At 36.7% G+C, this 15,254-nt stretch overlaps 1 protein-coding gene across 3 annotated transcripts in view; it reads left to right on the top strand.

Annotated features, from left to right (window-relative positions):
- Positions 1 to 15,254, top strand: part of ksr2 (kinase suppressor of ras 2) — a 184,351-nt gene that overhangs the window by 110,564 nt on the left and 58,533 nt on the right. For all 3 annotated transcript variants that reach the window (XM_031892817.1, XM_031892826.1, XM_018090607.2), the window contains 3 exons: positions 1,014 to 1,192; positions 13,464 to 13,533; positions 15,073 to 15,156. In XM_031892817.1, the coding sequence (XP_031748677.1) occupies positions 1,014 to 1,192; positions 13,464 to 13,533; positions 15,073 to 15,156 (333 nt within the window). The remainder of the gene's footprint in view (positions 1 to 1,013; positions 1,193 to 13,463; positions 13,534 to 15,072; positions 15,157 to 15,254) is intronic.

Raw genomic sequence — 15,254 nt, 5'->3', positions numbered from 1 at the left:
GCCTGATTAAGGCAGTTGCATTCTCAGACTGCATTTTGCTAATATGATGGATAACCCCATAGAATGTCCCAGTATTTGCCAATTGCCTGTTAGGTTTTTGTGTTTAGAAATAATATGAAAAATAAATCACAGTAAAACAAGGTGTTGATTTAATGTCTCCCAAGGGAATATTGATGCATGGAGTCGAGACTTGCCTTATGAGTCACCGCTCTATCATATTGCTGCTTTTCTGTATTGGAAGTAATACAGTGGGACAAGCTTATCTGCAGTACAGTATGTTGTTGCCTCTTTTATTAAAATAGAGAAGGAGAGAGTTATATGTAAGACAGAAACAGACGTGCACTGACAATAGCATGGTGTTGCTCAATCTTAGCTTGTGCTCTAAAACAGAAGTCTTCTTAGTGGTATAAAGGGTCTGCAGATAGGTCTGGTCTGTGTAGGGACACTCTTCTCAATGTCTTTAAACTACATCAGCCTGTGACAGCTTTTTGCAAATATTTCTGTATATTATACTGGCAAATAAAAAATGTATATGGTAGATAGATGATAGATAGGTAGATAGGTAGATAGATAGATAGATAGATAGATGATAGTGCAAAATTAACAGGACCATAATCAAATAATGTAGTTAAACCACAATCTTCCTCTATAGCATCCAGGCAGTGAAGATGATTAGGAGAGAATTTGAATGGAAAATATGTCAAAAGAATTAACTTCAGCACATTAGGTTTTATTATCTATGGCATGTATAGGGTTAAAAGTTAGGTTGGACAAAGCAATTAATTAAAAAAAAAGGCAATTTTAAAAAAAAGACTCATTGCCAACTATTTTAGTTTAAGTTTATCTGCAATTTATGAAAATGTAACTGAAAGCTTCCCATTTTTAATGTAACCGATTTCCATTTTCCAGTTTCATTAACACTTTCCTCTGTCTCTCCTGATAACTAACAATACGTTTTGTTCTTTTCTTTTCCTGCCTTTTTCTCCCTGCCTGTCTGTTACTTTCTCTCCCAGAGCAAAGAAAAAGAACAAGCCTCTGAACCTCAAGATTCACAACAGTGTGGGCAGTTGTGAGAATATTCCGTCACAGCGCTCTCCCCTCCTGTCCGAACGCTCCCTACGTTCTTTCTTTGTGGGCTACCCGTCTGTCCTTCCTTCTACTCCCCCTGTCCATACTGAACCTTCTTCTGCAAGTAAGTCACAGGGGCAGCACTCTAGGAGAGTTGTGCATTGAAACCATTTGCATTTAATTCCAGTTCACCAATTTGCAGTGCAATACTGAACTACAGTATGCATTTACTGCATTAGGGAAAAACAGAATAGATTGAAGAAGCACACTAAGACTGAAGAAAGTATATATATATTTATTTACATCTCAAAAAATATAACACATATAATCAAATGGTTAAATATATAAAAATCTAGTTTGGTTGCATGCTTATGTCAGTGCCAGTTTGCCTTTAGGGTGAAGACACACAGAGCTACTAGTAGCAGCTACTTGTCGTGGCTACTAAAATAGACAATGCTGATCATTTCCTGATAATTGTCTCTACATGTGTTTAAGCAGAGGCAGTTCTCAGTATTGTCTATGGCAAGGTATTTTCTGGTGTTTAGCAGCCATGAAAAAGTAGCTGCTACTAGTAGCTCCATGTGTCTTCACCCTCCAGGATCAGGGCCCTTGACTATACATTTTGGTTACAGATAATGCAGACTTCAATGGTGCAATATATATATATATATAGCACCTAAAATATAAAAATATACTTAAGGTTCAGACATTTAACTACGATCAGGGTTTATTTAGAGAAGTCATTACAGTACATTGAACGGAAGAATTACATTTCTCTTTTGATCTTTGACCATTTGTAAATATTTCTCAGTAAAGATGATCACAGCACAGGCAGAATGCCTTTTGCAGACTGTGTTTCTATAAAAGCAGATGAAATGTTTACTGACAACACACATGAGAATCTCAGCGCAATGAGTCAATCAGGAGCCCCGATGTAATAAATAAAGGCATAGTTATGACTTGGATTCCTGTTATTTTGATGCGTGCTTGGCCTTCAAAGTGTCAACACAGAGCACAGACATTGTCGTTCTTAGAGTGACTCACCTGCTCTTTTTATCTCTTAAGAGTGTTAGTGATGTACATTTGTGTGTAGGCTGTATAACTGTAAGGCTTGGGACATATATGAGCACTGCAATATACTGTGCCCATTGTGTATCAATTACTTATACTGCTATAGTTTTTATTTTGGTTAATCACACACATGTTGCTGTGAAAGTTTCTTACTGTTTTTTACTGCATTTGTATGAGATTGGCATCACTTTCTACGGTGGGCATCAGTAATTAAATTAGTGTGTGACTCACTGGATGCAAATCAATTAACTGTGTTGCCACAACCTGCAAAGCGACCCTGGAAGCAACATATTGTCAAGGCATGTTCTGATTCCCTTGTGCTTGTACATCCTATATTTTGCAGCTTGTGTGCAATTGCAGGTAATTTATCAGGGAAGGCTAAACAGGTGCATTGGGGTCGGTAAAGGTCCTTGTATAGGTGCAAGCACCTTGTTAATAGCATGTAACGGTGCTGATTTTTGTGTATGTTTTCACACTTTGCACAGGTTCGTATGTGAGCCCTAATGTATGGTTACATTAAATGCGCATGTAAATTAAAGTCCTGCAGTTTATTAAGGGCATTCCATTCTGTTATATAGCAAATTGTCAGTATTCACTAAACACACAGTAGACTGAATAACAGGCAGTCCCTTTAATAACTAGTAAATGTACTGTTGGCCATACACAGGCAGATGATATAAGCAAATGTGTACTTTTCCCCCTTTTCTGGCAAACCTAAGGATGTCTGATCCTTGTAAAAGAAGAGAGCCTTTGTAAGGCCTTTCTGGAGCATATGATACTACCTATGTACTCTGTGTTACTGCCATAGTTAGGTATAGCAGGGATTAAAAGAGTCTAGCTATAACAGGGAGTGCACCCAGTAGTAGCTGATAATATTATTTTTTTATTGCAGTAACACAAATCTTAATGTTGCTATTAATGTTGTTAATGTTGCTATATATTATCACCATAGTACAGGTATCGGACCCCTTATCCGGAAACCCGTTATCCAGAAAGCTCCGAATTACGGAATGCCCGTCTCCCATAGACTCCATTTTAATCAAATAATTCAGAATTTTAAAACTGATTTCCTTTTTCTATGTATAAATAAAACAGAACCTTGTAATTGATTCCAACTAAGATATAAGTAATCTTTATTGGATGCAAAACAATCCTATTGGGTTTAATTAATGTTTTATTGATTTTTTAGAAGACTTAAGGTATTGAGATCCAAATTACGGAAAGACCCCTTATCCGGAATACCTTTGGTCCCGAGCATTCTGGATAATGGGTCTTATACCTGTACTTCAATGTAATTCCCTCTTCCCTTTTGTACTTGTAGAGAAGCAGTTGTCCTTTACACTCCATTTTCAGAACAGGATTGCTGAAAGCACATGCGTGGAAATAATGCTTTTACTCCATCTGCTTAAAAAGCATGCTAGTGATGTTTGATACAATAGATTCCATAGGCCATTCCACAATATGTTTTTTTCATAATCTTTTTTTTTCCATTCTGCAGTGGTATTTCTCTGCTGCCTGTTCTAGTCTTAGCTCTATTTATGCTATTTTCTTTAACCTGTCAATCCCCCTTAAAAACCAGTTTTACCAGTCTTCTTCCATTATCTGTCCTACTGTTTGTTTCCCTTATCTAGGCTGTACCTACACATCAATCTATTTTCCTAATTTTCTCTCTGTGATTTAATTTCACAGTCAGTTTCCCTGACCTGTAATCCCTTCTTTTACACCAAGGCCTAATGTAGTTTTCCATAAGGCTAATGTCCCACGGAGAGATTATTTGCTGAGATTTTCAAAAAGCGAGCTCCAGCAACAAGTCGGTCATCTTTTCCTAACAAGCGATTACTAGAGATTTCAACAACGGAGCAATTCTATTTCCCACAAATCCGGGTGTCATATTCCCCACCCACAATTAGAAATTAAATTCAGTGAAATGGGGAAATTGCAGTGATTTGCCGCTCAGTGGGTTTTACTATCAACAATTCCAATAGTTTTGAATGACAATACTTTCTTTGTAAAATCGCTCGAAAAAGGTCTCATAGTGATTCGGAGTGATAAGCAATTTGAAGTAGTATCGTCGGTTTAGGCACTGGCGATTTATATTCTTCTCTATGAAGAGACAAAACGAGTGACTTGTCGCTGGAACTCGCTTTTTAAAAATCGCAGTGACTGATCTCTCCGTGGGACATTAGCCTAAGGGAATCACCAGATACCATCGTTTTTGGTTTTGGCCTAATACCAAACATCTGAACTTCAACGTAACTTTAAAAAATGTAAATATTTGTGACTAGTGATGAGTGAATCTGTCCTGTTGCTTTGGCGAAAAATTTGCGAATTGTTAAAAAGATTTGCGAAATGGCAAAAATGTTGCGCATCAAACTAAATTTTTTTTTGACGAGCTTCATTTTTTGAGCGTGCATCAAATGTTTTTTCCCTCATCACTATTGACTTCGCAAAGACTGAAACAACGCAGTTAAAGCAAAAACCAGAGTTTTCTGGTAGTTTGCCGAATTCATTTCTGGTCTAAGTTGTTATTACTCAATACTTCTCTGCCTCATTTGCCTCAAAATTTTAACCAACTGTTATGTAACATCATAATGAATTTCTCCCAGCCTTCATTTTACTGACATCTCCTGCTTAATCCATAATTCTTACCTCCATAGTTTTATGTACCATTCTACTTTGTTATTATGATCAGTCACTAGACTGGCTATCACCATTTGTCCCTATTGTTGAGGCATGGTGGGCAATGTGGCTGAATCAAGATTTCAGGCACATGAAGCAGATATTGTACTAATATTTGTTTGGAATTTCTGTTGTTACAGTTCCTTATGTGCCTTATATATTTTTTTCTGACTAATGAGAGATACAAAATGTAGGTAGAAACAATAATAGTTTTGTAGGAGCAAATAGGAGCAATATACAGTAATACCTAACACTATGAATCTGTCCTGCTTTGGCGAAAAATCAGCAAAACTGCTGAAAAATTCACGAAACAGCGAAAAATTCAGGAAATGTGGCTACTGCATGACTTTTTTGATGTGCACAAGTTTTATTGATGGGACTGTGACTTTTTTAACAGAACCCCGACCTTTTGACATGACTGCCACTTTTTTGACGTGCAAAGCAAGTTTTATTCAGCTTTTGCTCTGCCCAAATGCCTTATTATGCAGCCATGTTCCTGTATGTAATTATATTTGGGTTTGGTGTGCACATTTTCCTAGTAATGATGGTTTCTCACAAATACAGATTCAGAAGCATACAGCCCACTCCCCATGGCACTGCCAGCCTACATCTCCATCAGCAATTTGATATAATCAGCATCACTGTCGTCACTCGTGTCCCAAGTAGGTCTTTGCTTCAGCTATGTTGGGGGATGGTGAGTTGAGTGTGCTTTTGTGACAATGAACCAAATGTCCAAAAATACGGAAACAAAGGTGAACATGGAGGACAAGTATGGCACACTTTCCCACCTATGGTCAGCTTGGTATATGTGTCAATCCTTGGCATACCTCTTCCAATTGAAATACAATTGGTAATATCAAGGGGCTATAATGAATTACTTGCTACACAGCATATAGTAGAGGCACAATAGAGGCACAAAGAAGTGTCATAATGATAACATTATTCTAATTATTGACTAAGGCAGATATTTCTGGATAATAGGCTCTCGTTGGGTAGACAGAGAGACCAGTTTATCATGGTTTGAGTTGCAAGCTCTAAAGTGAATTAATATCATGGAGGAAAAGATTTTGTCTATAATAGTGTCCTACAGTAGTAGAATAGAATAAACTAAAAAGGAGCTTTGAAATATGGTTCAGTTAGCTATGCCATGGTTTCATTTGTGCAGGAATCCCCAACCTTTTTTACCCATGAGCCACACTCAAATGTAAAAAGAGTTGGGGAGCCACACAAACATAAATGTTCACGAGGGTACCAAATTAGGGCTGTGATTGGCTATTTGGTAGCTCCTATATGGACTGACAGTCTAAATAAGGCTCTGTTTGGCAGTACAATTGTTTTTTATGCAACCAAAACTTGCCTCCAACCAGGAATTCAAAAATAAGCAGCTGCTTTGAGGCCACTGGGAACAACATCCAGGGGGTTGGAAAGCAACATGTTGCTCACAAACCACTGGTTGGGGAACACTGCATTAGTGTATTAGGTCTTAAGAATACAGATCTAATGGCATATATATGAAAGGTAAATAAGAATACCTTATTCTACCTTAAGGCTATTGCCAAAGTTTTTCTGTGAAAATAATGCATTAGTCATTATCATGACGTATTACTTCCAGTTGGTGAGAAGCACATGTAACATATTATAGATACAATACACGTGGGACCCCTGCATAGTGTTGGGGGAAGGGTGTTGAAGAACTATAATTCTTAGATGAAATCAATAAACGTGCACCAGTGGTTCTTAAAAACAACAATACCTTCTTTAACAGCAGGAATGTAACATAAATTTCTTGTGGAATAGGCAAAGGTGATTCAGTATATTTATTCCTGCTCTGCTAAAACCAATAACGTGAATGCAGTTTTAACTTTCCAAGAAAAAATGTCATAATGATTTGTTCAGAATATTTCAGAGAAAGTTCACAGGTAGACAAAATAACTAAACACAGACACAGCTTTCATTGAGATTTCAGCTGGACAGCTTTTTACTAGCTGATATAAAAACAAATAAAATACATACTTGGCACTGTGTATATTTATTCTGATTGATCTACATGAGACTGCCATCAAATGAAAGGGTTAACATATTTTTCAAGATCACTGAGCATGTATTCATTGTATCTTCAGCAATATGAAATCATCATACAGACTGGAACCCATCACTGCCTATGTCACCCTAAATTAGGAGCTTTCATCTTGTTACATGACAGAGGGTTACAATAACCATATCTCACACAAAATACTGGGCTTCGTGCAGCAAAGAACTAGATGTCTGTAATTTATCTCATGTTTAAAGACAAGCCCCCCCCAAAAAGGATCTGCTTAAATAACACCTATATGTTTCCTTTATTTAAAGTTTTTACTTAACCAACAGTTTATAGGCAGATTACTAGTAGTCACAAGTGTCAGGAGCATTCATTGGTCCAAAAAATGCTCCCACTAAAATTACATTCAATGAGTGCTTTTACCTACCTGCTCTTCCATATAGGGACACGCCACCCTCTTGTGCCAGTCAAGTTAGTTAAGTGCATAAAGAACAAAATGCTCAGACACAATTCAGCCCTGACCCTAACACTTACCTTGAGAAGGTCTTGGTCCCAGCTCCAGCTGGGCCATCCCATGGTGCTACTTCCTGGCACAGTATTTGCATCTCCAGAAATGGATGAAAAATCTTCAGTGGGTCAATTACTCTGGAATGATGGGAAAGAAAAGTGCATTGTGGGTAAAGAACATGGACTTTGCACCACTTTTGACAGTCAAAATAAATACACCCTTCTGTTGATCTAATTATTAGTTTCACCAGTGCAAAGTTGGTTCCCCTAAAGGTACTATATGGGGAAGAAAGCTGATGGTACTGTAAGTTAAAATGAGATTTGAATACGCCTAAACAAATAGTTATGACAATTCTGCTACTACTGTATATATAAGTTTCGCTGAAAATTCGCATTGAAGTCAATGGGCAACTTTTTTACAGCCATTAGAGTCTATGGGCATTTTTTCATGGCGAAACCTGGTGAAATATTTTGCTCTTTACTATTGGGGACCAGTAAGGGGACCTGATTCCAAAGAGTCTGCTTTTTAATCATAATGAAAATAGTGATTTTCATTCTCAGATAAAGCAAGGAGCATCACCATCTGAAAAAAAAATGGTGAGAGGTTATGCTGTTATTTTAGAAAGACAGGTATGAGATCTGTTATCTGGAAACCCCATTTTAAGTATACTTAAGGTATGGTGATCCAAATGACAGAAAAAAGCCTTATCCAGATATTCCCAGGTCCTGAGCATTCTGGTTTATAGGTCCCATACCTTTATTGTATGCCCAGCTTATCACTCAAATAAAAAAGGGGGGTTCTCTCACCCATGCATTTTCTGAACAGACTGGAGGTGCTCAACATTTTTTGGGTAATGTGGGTAATAATTCTATAAAGTCCTAATTACACATTTAATTGGGTAATTTTAGGCCCCCATTTGTACAGCCACTGGGTAGATAACTTGATGGTTAGCAAGGTATATTCCATCTCAGACAGACTTGGTATTATTTGGAATTGAGGCAAATATCAAGCAGCTATAATATTCTTATGATTAATCCATGGCCTTAATAGGGTCCAGCCCCAAGTATTAATCACAGTAGAACAAGGGAGTCATTAGAAGTCAGCACTTGTTCACTCTTCTTAAGAACATATTCCATTTGTTTTGATATAGTAATAAGAACTGGAATGGTTTATGGCTGCAGAGGAAAGGCTCTGTCACCAAATTATTACTTATCACTTGGCAGATTTATGCTCATTACATTTTAACAGCCAGATAAATGCTTAAATATTTAGTTTAATGTTTTGGAAGATGATCACTGAAGCGACTGCCTTGTTTGATTAATGGAAAATTAAACCTTATTTCATTTGTGAATCATTTGAATAATGATCAAAACAAGAAAAATATTTTTTTTGTTGTATCTCATTTCATGGAAGTTTAAGTATGCTGACACAGGGCCGTCAGGTTTCTTGTTGTTTAGGAACCGGATCATACAAAAAATATTTTACTTATTTGAAAATAATTTGCTTACCAAATGCCATTGTGATGTTGTTTAAATACAAAACCCTTCATTCCAGGTCTGTTTCTGCATCCCAGGAAGAGGAGAGAATATTGAATTTGTAGTTTTACAAATCCGGAGCCACGCTGTTCTAATCATACATCATATCATACATACAAACACCTTAACGATTAATGGCTTCAAATCCATTAGGGGGCTGATTAAGAGTACAGGGTTCTCAATATGCCTTGCAGCAATATGTTCTAACACACATGTATAGGGCATACCATTTGGGCACTCACATACTCTATGCCCTATACATATTGGCAGCACACCATGCACAGTCAGGTGGTAATCTTTGCACCTGTAGAAAGTGATACAAGGGAACATGGAAGCAAAGACATGGATATAGCTTACAGTAAATGGATTTTACACAGATTTTCACATTCACTGATTCGCGAATTTTTTCAACAACGGTGTTCCTATAATTTTCATGTTTAAATGGAGAAACTGTACAAAGGGCAGATTTACTGATGCAGGGCAGCACAGGACAAAAGGTTCCCCTACGATTGCATTATAGCCTTTATACCTCATTATTTTGTGGATCATGTGGAATGGGTATTTTTCTGCAGATGTATGTGTTACTTTATTTGTATAAACCAGCAACCCTGCTATAATGAGATGTTGGCTTGTCCCTTTTTCAGTTCTGATGTTCTGTGAGGCACAGTGTATCCTGCCCTTCTAGACAGAATAGCTCTCCTTTCCCTCTGGCAGTGGAAGGAATATTTGCCAATATATAAGCTCCGTCAGCAGAGGATGCTTGAGCTGTCTGATAGATGTGCCATGACAAGTTTTATTCAATATCTCTGTATGTATAAAGAGAGGAATATTTAACTATTCTTTTTATCTGCAGCTGACAGTTAATATTAGTATATGGGACTATCCTATTAGCTGACTTTACTGCCTGGAAAGCTGCTCTCCTATCCTAGATAGAAATTACCTTCACATACCACTGTTATTCAGGGACCCCCACCTCAATGTTTGTATCCTCTTTATACGCGTTACCAAGTGCACACATAATCATGTACCATTGTCATCTGTCACTTTGTGATGGGCATCTCAGTGTCACATCCTGAAGACCTTTTTACGATAGCTACATTTTATTTTTCCCTAATATATAGCACTTGACCTTGGTTGATAACCATAACAAGAGAAACTGGCTGAAGGTTGACGCTGTCTCTCAGCTCTCACCTCCCAGTGCTCGTAAGGTAAACATGGGCTTGTCACCTGTCACCGAGAAGGCTCACATAGCTGTCACCCTAGATAATGGGATTGCTATCCCTCCCCCTGCATTTCCACCTGTGCTGTGTGAGTGCTAAAAAGAATAGAACAGAGAAGAAAGAGGACCTGTAATAATAATAATAGTATCAAACAGACAGCTAATGCACAATGTGCCACACAATTAATTCATGCAAATAAGGACATGTGAATAGTAAAGAAAAAAAAACCTTTCGAAATGCAATGGGAAGTATTAAAGTAAAACTATACTCCCATAATGAATACTTAAGCAACAGTTTATATCATAACTACTGGAATATATATATACATATACATCAGTAATTATTGCCTATTTAATCTTTTACCTTGAGTCACCATTTTGTGATGGGCTGTGTGCTCCCTAAGAGATCACCTGACAGGAAATAATGCAGCTCTAACTGTAACAGGAAGAAGTGTGGGAGTAATTGACAGATCTTTATCCATTCATTGGCTGATGTGACCTAGCATGTATGTGTGCCCTTGGTTTGTTTGTGTGCACCGTGAATTGTATAATCCCCGGGGGATTACTAATTAAAATAGCAGTTTTATATTTAGGATTACCCAAATGGCAAATATTACTAAAAAAGTATAGGTAAGGTTTTCAAATGAGCTGTTTTATGCTTCACTGCCTCCAACTAATATATACAGGCATAGGACCCGTTATCCAGAATGCTCGGGACCAAGGATATTCTAGATAAGGGATCTTTCTGTAATTTGGATCTCCATACCTTAAGTCTACTAAAAAAATCAATAAGACATTCATTAAACTCTATAGGATTGTTTTGCATCCATTAAGGATTCATTATATCTTAGTTGGGATCAAGTACAAGGTACTGTTTTATTATTACAGAGAAAAGGGCAATCAGTTTTAAAGTTTTGAATTATTTGATTAAAATGGAGTCTATGGGAGATGGGCTTTCCGTAATCTGGAGCATTCCGAATAACGGATCCCATACCTGTACAGGGAAAGCCATTACCAATGCATAATGTGTGGCTGCTACATATGCATATAATGGATTAGTTACTAATGCAAGTGCAATACACAAAAATGCATGCTAAATTTTATCCCCATTATGCTTTGTCTTTCCCCAAAATTCCAGTGTAATAGCAAGTGCCAGCTAAGTAGCTTGTGCTACAACTTTTGATTTTGTTCTATAACATTTCATTTTCAATTTTGAATTAGCATCTGTGTTGGTAAATCATTCACAAGTTGCATTGCCATTTTTACTTAGTGCAAGTGGAAATGGTATTGCTTCCAGTGCCAGAAACATTTTTAAGGTGGGATTTATTAGGTCAGTTGTATGTGTAGGAGCAGCATATAAATGGAGCCCTGTAAATGATACCCCCTCAAGATATACCTTTATTCCTAGGTTCGCTTTTATCTGTGCACCCAGTACACTGCACCTTTAAACCATCAAATTGTACTTTGTACTGGAGTTATTAGTTCTTTGTGCAAGTTGCCAAAAGTGTGTATAGATGAAAGTTCTATTGGAGAAATATAGGCTTAGTAGCCCTGGTTTAGCCGTTTAGAAATAATTTATGTCATCAACATATTTCATTTTCAGCATATACAAATATACATGTGGCAAAGGTTTTTTTCTGTTATTTTGTATGATCTGCATTTAGTATGAAACCTTTTTCTCATTAAATGCAGCAGAGTAAGGCTTTCACTGTAGCATCAAAATATCAGTAATGCTTATAAAATGCAGTTTATAAAAAAAAAAAAAAAATCAGTTTTAATGCCCTCTGGTGGCCTATAAGGTTAACCATCTGGTAAATCTAAGGGAAATATGCAGGAATCCATAATGCAAACCACTTTCAATTATTTCCAACCCACTGCATCTTCCTAAAGAGGTTCAGGGGAATTGCCAATACTTAAAGCCAAGATGCCCCCCCCCAGTGCTGTGACTTTAGGCATCCCCATTGGCTCTTTCCAGTAGTGATCTATTGAGTAATTATTTTGCAAGTGATTAAGTTTTATGGAATTTATGGCTCCACCAAATAATAAACCGATATACATTTCAATAAACCATCCATACTTTATATGCAATTCATACTTTTTAGAAAAAGAACCATTTTATTTCTTTAGATGCAGTGATCTGTAACTTAAGCCATTTATTTAAACTGCTACTTTCTAGAACATTATAAAAATACAACATCTAAGGGGCTGATTTGCAAAAATTTGTTTTTTTCTGACCGTGAAAGTCATATAAACTCGACATGGTATAAATTTGAATTAAACTTGATCGTTGTTGTATTTATAAAATGTCACGATAATGCTTGAAAATAACATTTCGAGATTACATTCAAAAATCATGAATTTTTTGAGCCAAAAGTAAAGTTAAAACTCGAAAAATTTGAGTTTCAACAGACGTTTGTTTACATGAATCCTCTTTATTTTTCCCAAACAGGAACTACTCCAGCAGCTATTTTAGAAGCATTGGCACTCATTCTTGGAAAACAATAATGTTTTTAAGTTTCACTTGAGGGGATTAATTTCCCCTTGAAACAGGGTGAAACAGAAAACAATAAGGGAATTAACTTCTCTTTGACACTGGGTGAAACAGAAAACAATAAGGGGATTAATTTCCCCTTCAAATTGGGTGAAACAGAAAACAACGAGGGGATTAACTTCTCTTTGACACTGGGTGAAACAGCAAACAATGAGTGAATTAATTTCCCCTTAAAACTGACTAAAAGAAAATCACAAGGGGGTTAACTTCTCCTTGAAAATGTGTCAAGGACAGGCCATCACTGTCTATTCTATTCCTCTGCTATTCTAAGCCTCCATATGACTCAAAGGTACTCAACAGATCAAACCTTCTAAAAAAAATTCACAAAAAAACACAAATTATGGCAGTTAATTTGAATTTTTCAGGGAAAATTTCTGAAAAACTCAAAGTTTTCAAAAAACAATATCAGAAAAAGGTACGGCAAAAACCTGTAAATCTCGAAAATATCTAGAAGTAAAAAAAATCTACTTTTTCTCAAAATAGCTTAGTAAATGTGCCCCTAAATGTCGTAACTGCTTTCTCTGCATATTTTATCTGGTGCCAGTACAAAAGCGAGTATATAATGGAATGCTGGAATATAGAGCTTAGTAATTAAAAAAAGTAATATTCTGTAATATGAGCTTTCATTATAATTAAGGCACAGGTTCTATGGCAACTGGTCTTATAAAAGAACATAACACATTTTTTCTCTCATTTTCTGCCATGAGTGTCTTCATTGTTCCCATACACAACTTCTATAACCCTGTGGCATTTAAGTCTTCTGTTTTATATCTTTTATTACTGTTGCTTTTCAGATACACTCTCAGTGCCTCGTTGGTCCCCACAGATTCCACGCAGAGATCTGGGAAATTCCATCAAACACAGGTAATAGGAGTACTGGAACAAAAGACCATTAGGGCAGCATTGTGTCAAGGACTCAACCACACAATTACTGTAAAGGATGAGTGATTGGGGGAGACTAGCAGTATTTTGATTGTTGGTGGCAATCAACTACTAAATGTGCTAGAGCTCTGCAGTCTATTGCCAGACTCAATTCAATTGTCAGTATAACTAGTCCAACATTAGTGCTAGGCCACATCCCCTTATCAGCTTTGCGAATCAGCACTTCACATGCAGCACTAACTAAAGAGAGCAGTACAATTTTGCACCATTACCTTCTAACATTAGGCATCATATGTAATAGGTTTAGAACATAAAGTTTAGGCAGTCAGTGTTTAGGGTCAGTGTTTGCTTTAATGTAAACTGTTTAATACAAATAATTAAAAAAAAATAGTGTTAACTGTTGTGGTACCAATAACAAAACCCCAGTCATTCATCCTAAGACTGGCACCATGGGGCATTGCCAGCATAGCAATGGCCTTTGCAGATGGATGCTTATATTGTTTGCTTAGAGCAGTGCATTCTACTATTTTTCTGTTGTATGCATTCTCTGTGTGGAAACCTTGCACTTCTGCAAGGCTCAGAAGTGACCTCAGTATTCAGGTATCCATTCGTTTTTCTTACCTGATGGAGTTAACTGTTCCAACTAAGAAAGATTCTTAGCTAAATATATATCATAATTAAAAAAATTGATTGCCACGGCCATGAAGAATTGACTGACCCATTCTTAGCCTACCTGTGTGTTATCTCATCTCTTGCTTTTTCAATCCTCGCCTAACAAGAGGAATCTAGACTGTATTTGAATCCTATTTCAGCTCCTGAGCTATTTAGATGAGATAAAAGTCCAGGCCTGACTGATAAAAGAAAATCAAATTAACTTTTGGTCTGTAATAAATTTAACATAGCAAAAACGAGGAATAATATAAATGTAATGTATTTGAGATAGAAGCTTGGTTCTTTTCCTCATCTCTGCTTCGATAAGGCATTTTCTTGCTTGACTATTGGCCTTGGTTTATACTGCATGAAAAAGCCTGGTGTAAAAGAGATTTAGCTTCAGGAATTCTCTATTTGTTTGATAAAAGTTGTCTTCACAGCTCTGCCAGGATTTCTAGAAATACTAAATACTGGACTGCTGACATAAAGTAGGTCTTTGTTTGTCAAATTATCACTACATATTTGCCTGTCAGGTAATTTTGGGCCCATAATAACTTGTGATTTTATAACAAACAAACAGAGCTAGAATGAAACTACAAAATAATAAATACTTCACAGGACCCTGTCGGTTATATAAGAATGTTGTTTAAAAGGCTTCTGAGGCTTCCTATGGTGTTCATAAATACAAATAAACACACGGAAAAAGTCAAATTATGTACAACAAGATAATCTTTTTGCTGCATTTTCATCTGAATGAGAGACAGGAACAGGCTACTTGGTGGCATGCAGAATCTAATGGTTTGTGTTGTATTAGATATAGAAACCTGGATATCACAGGCACACACACCCAATATATCTTCTTTTTTATAGATTCTCAACCAAGTACTGGATGTCTCAGACCTGCACTGTATGTGGAAAAGGAATGTTGTTTGGACTAAAGTGTAAAAACTGCAAGTATGTTTTTGACCACTTTTCCTATTTTATGACAACCTGGGTAATATCCCTTCCTCAGCTGTGCTAAAAATGACAAAATATTGTCTCTGGTACTTATC

This window comes from Xenopus tropicalis, chromosome 1 (genome assembly GCF_000004195.4).
Source record: "Xenopus tropicalis strain Nigerian chromosome 1, UCB_Xtro_10.0, whole genome shotgun sequence".
NCBI lineage: Eukaryota > Metazoa > Chordata > Amphibia > Anura > Pipidae > Xenopus > Xenopus tropicalis.
Note: the sequence above shows the minus strand (reverse complement) of the source record. Positions and strands in the feature narration are given on the sequence as shown.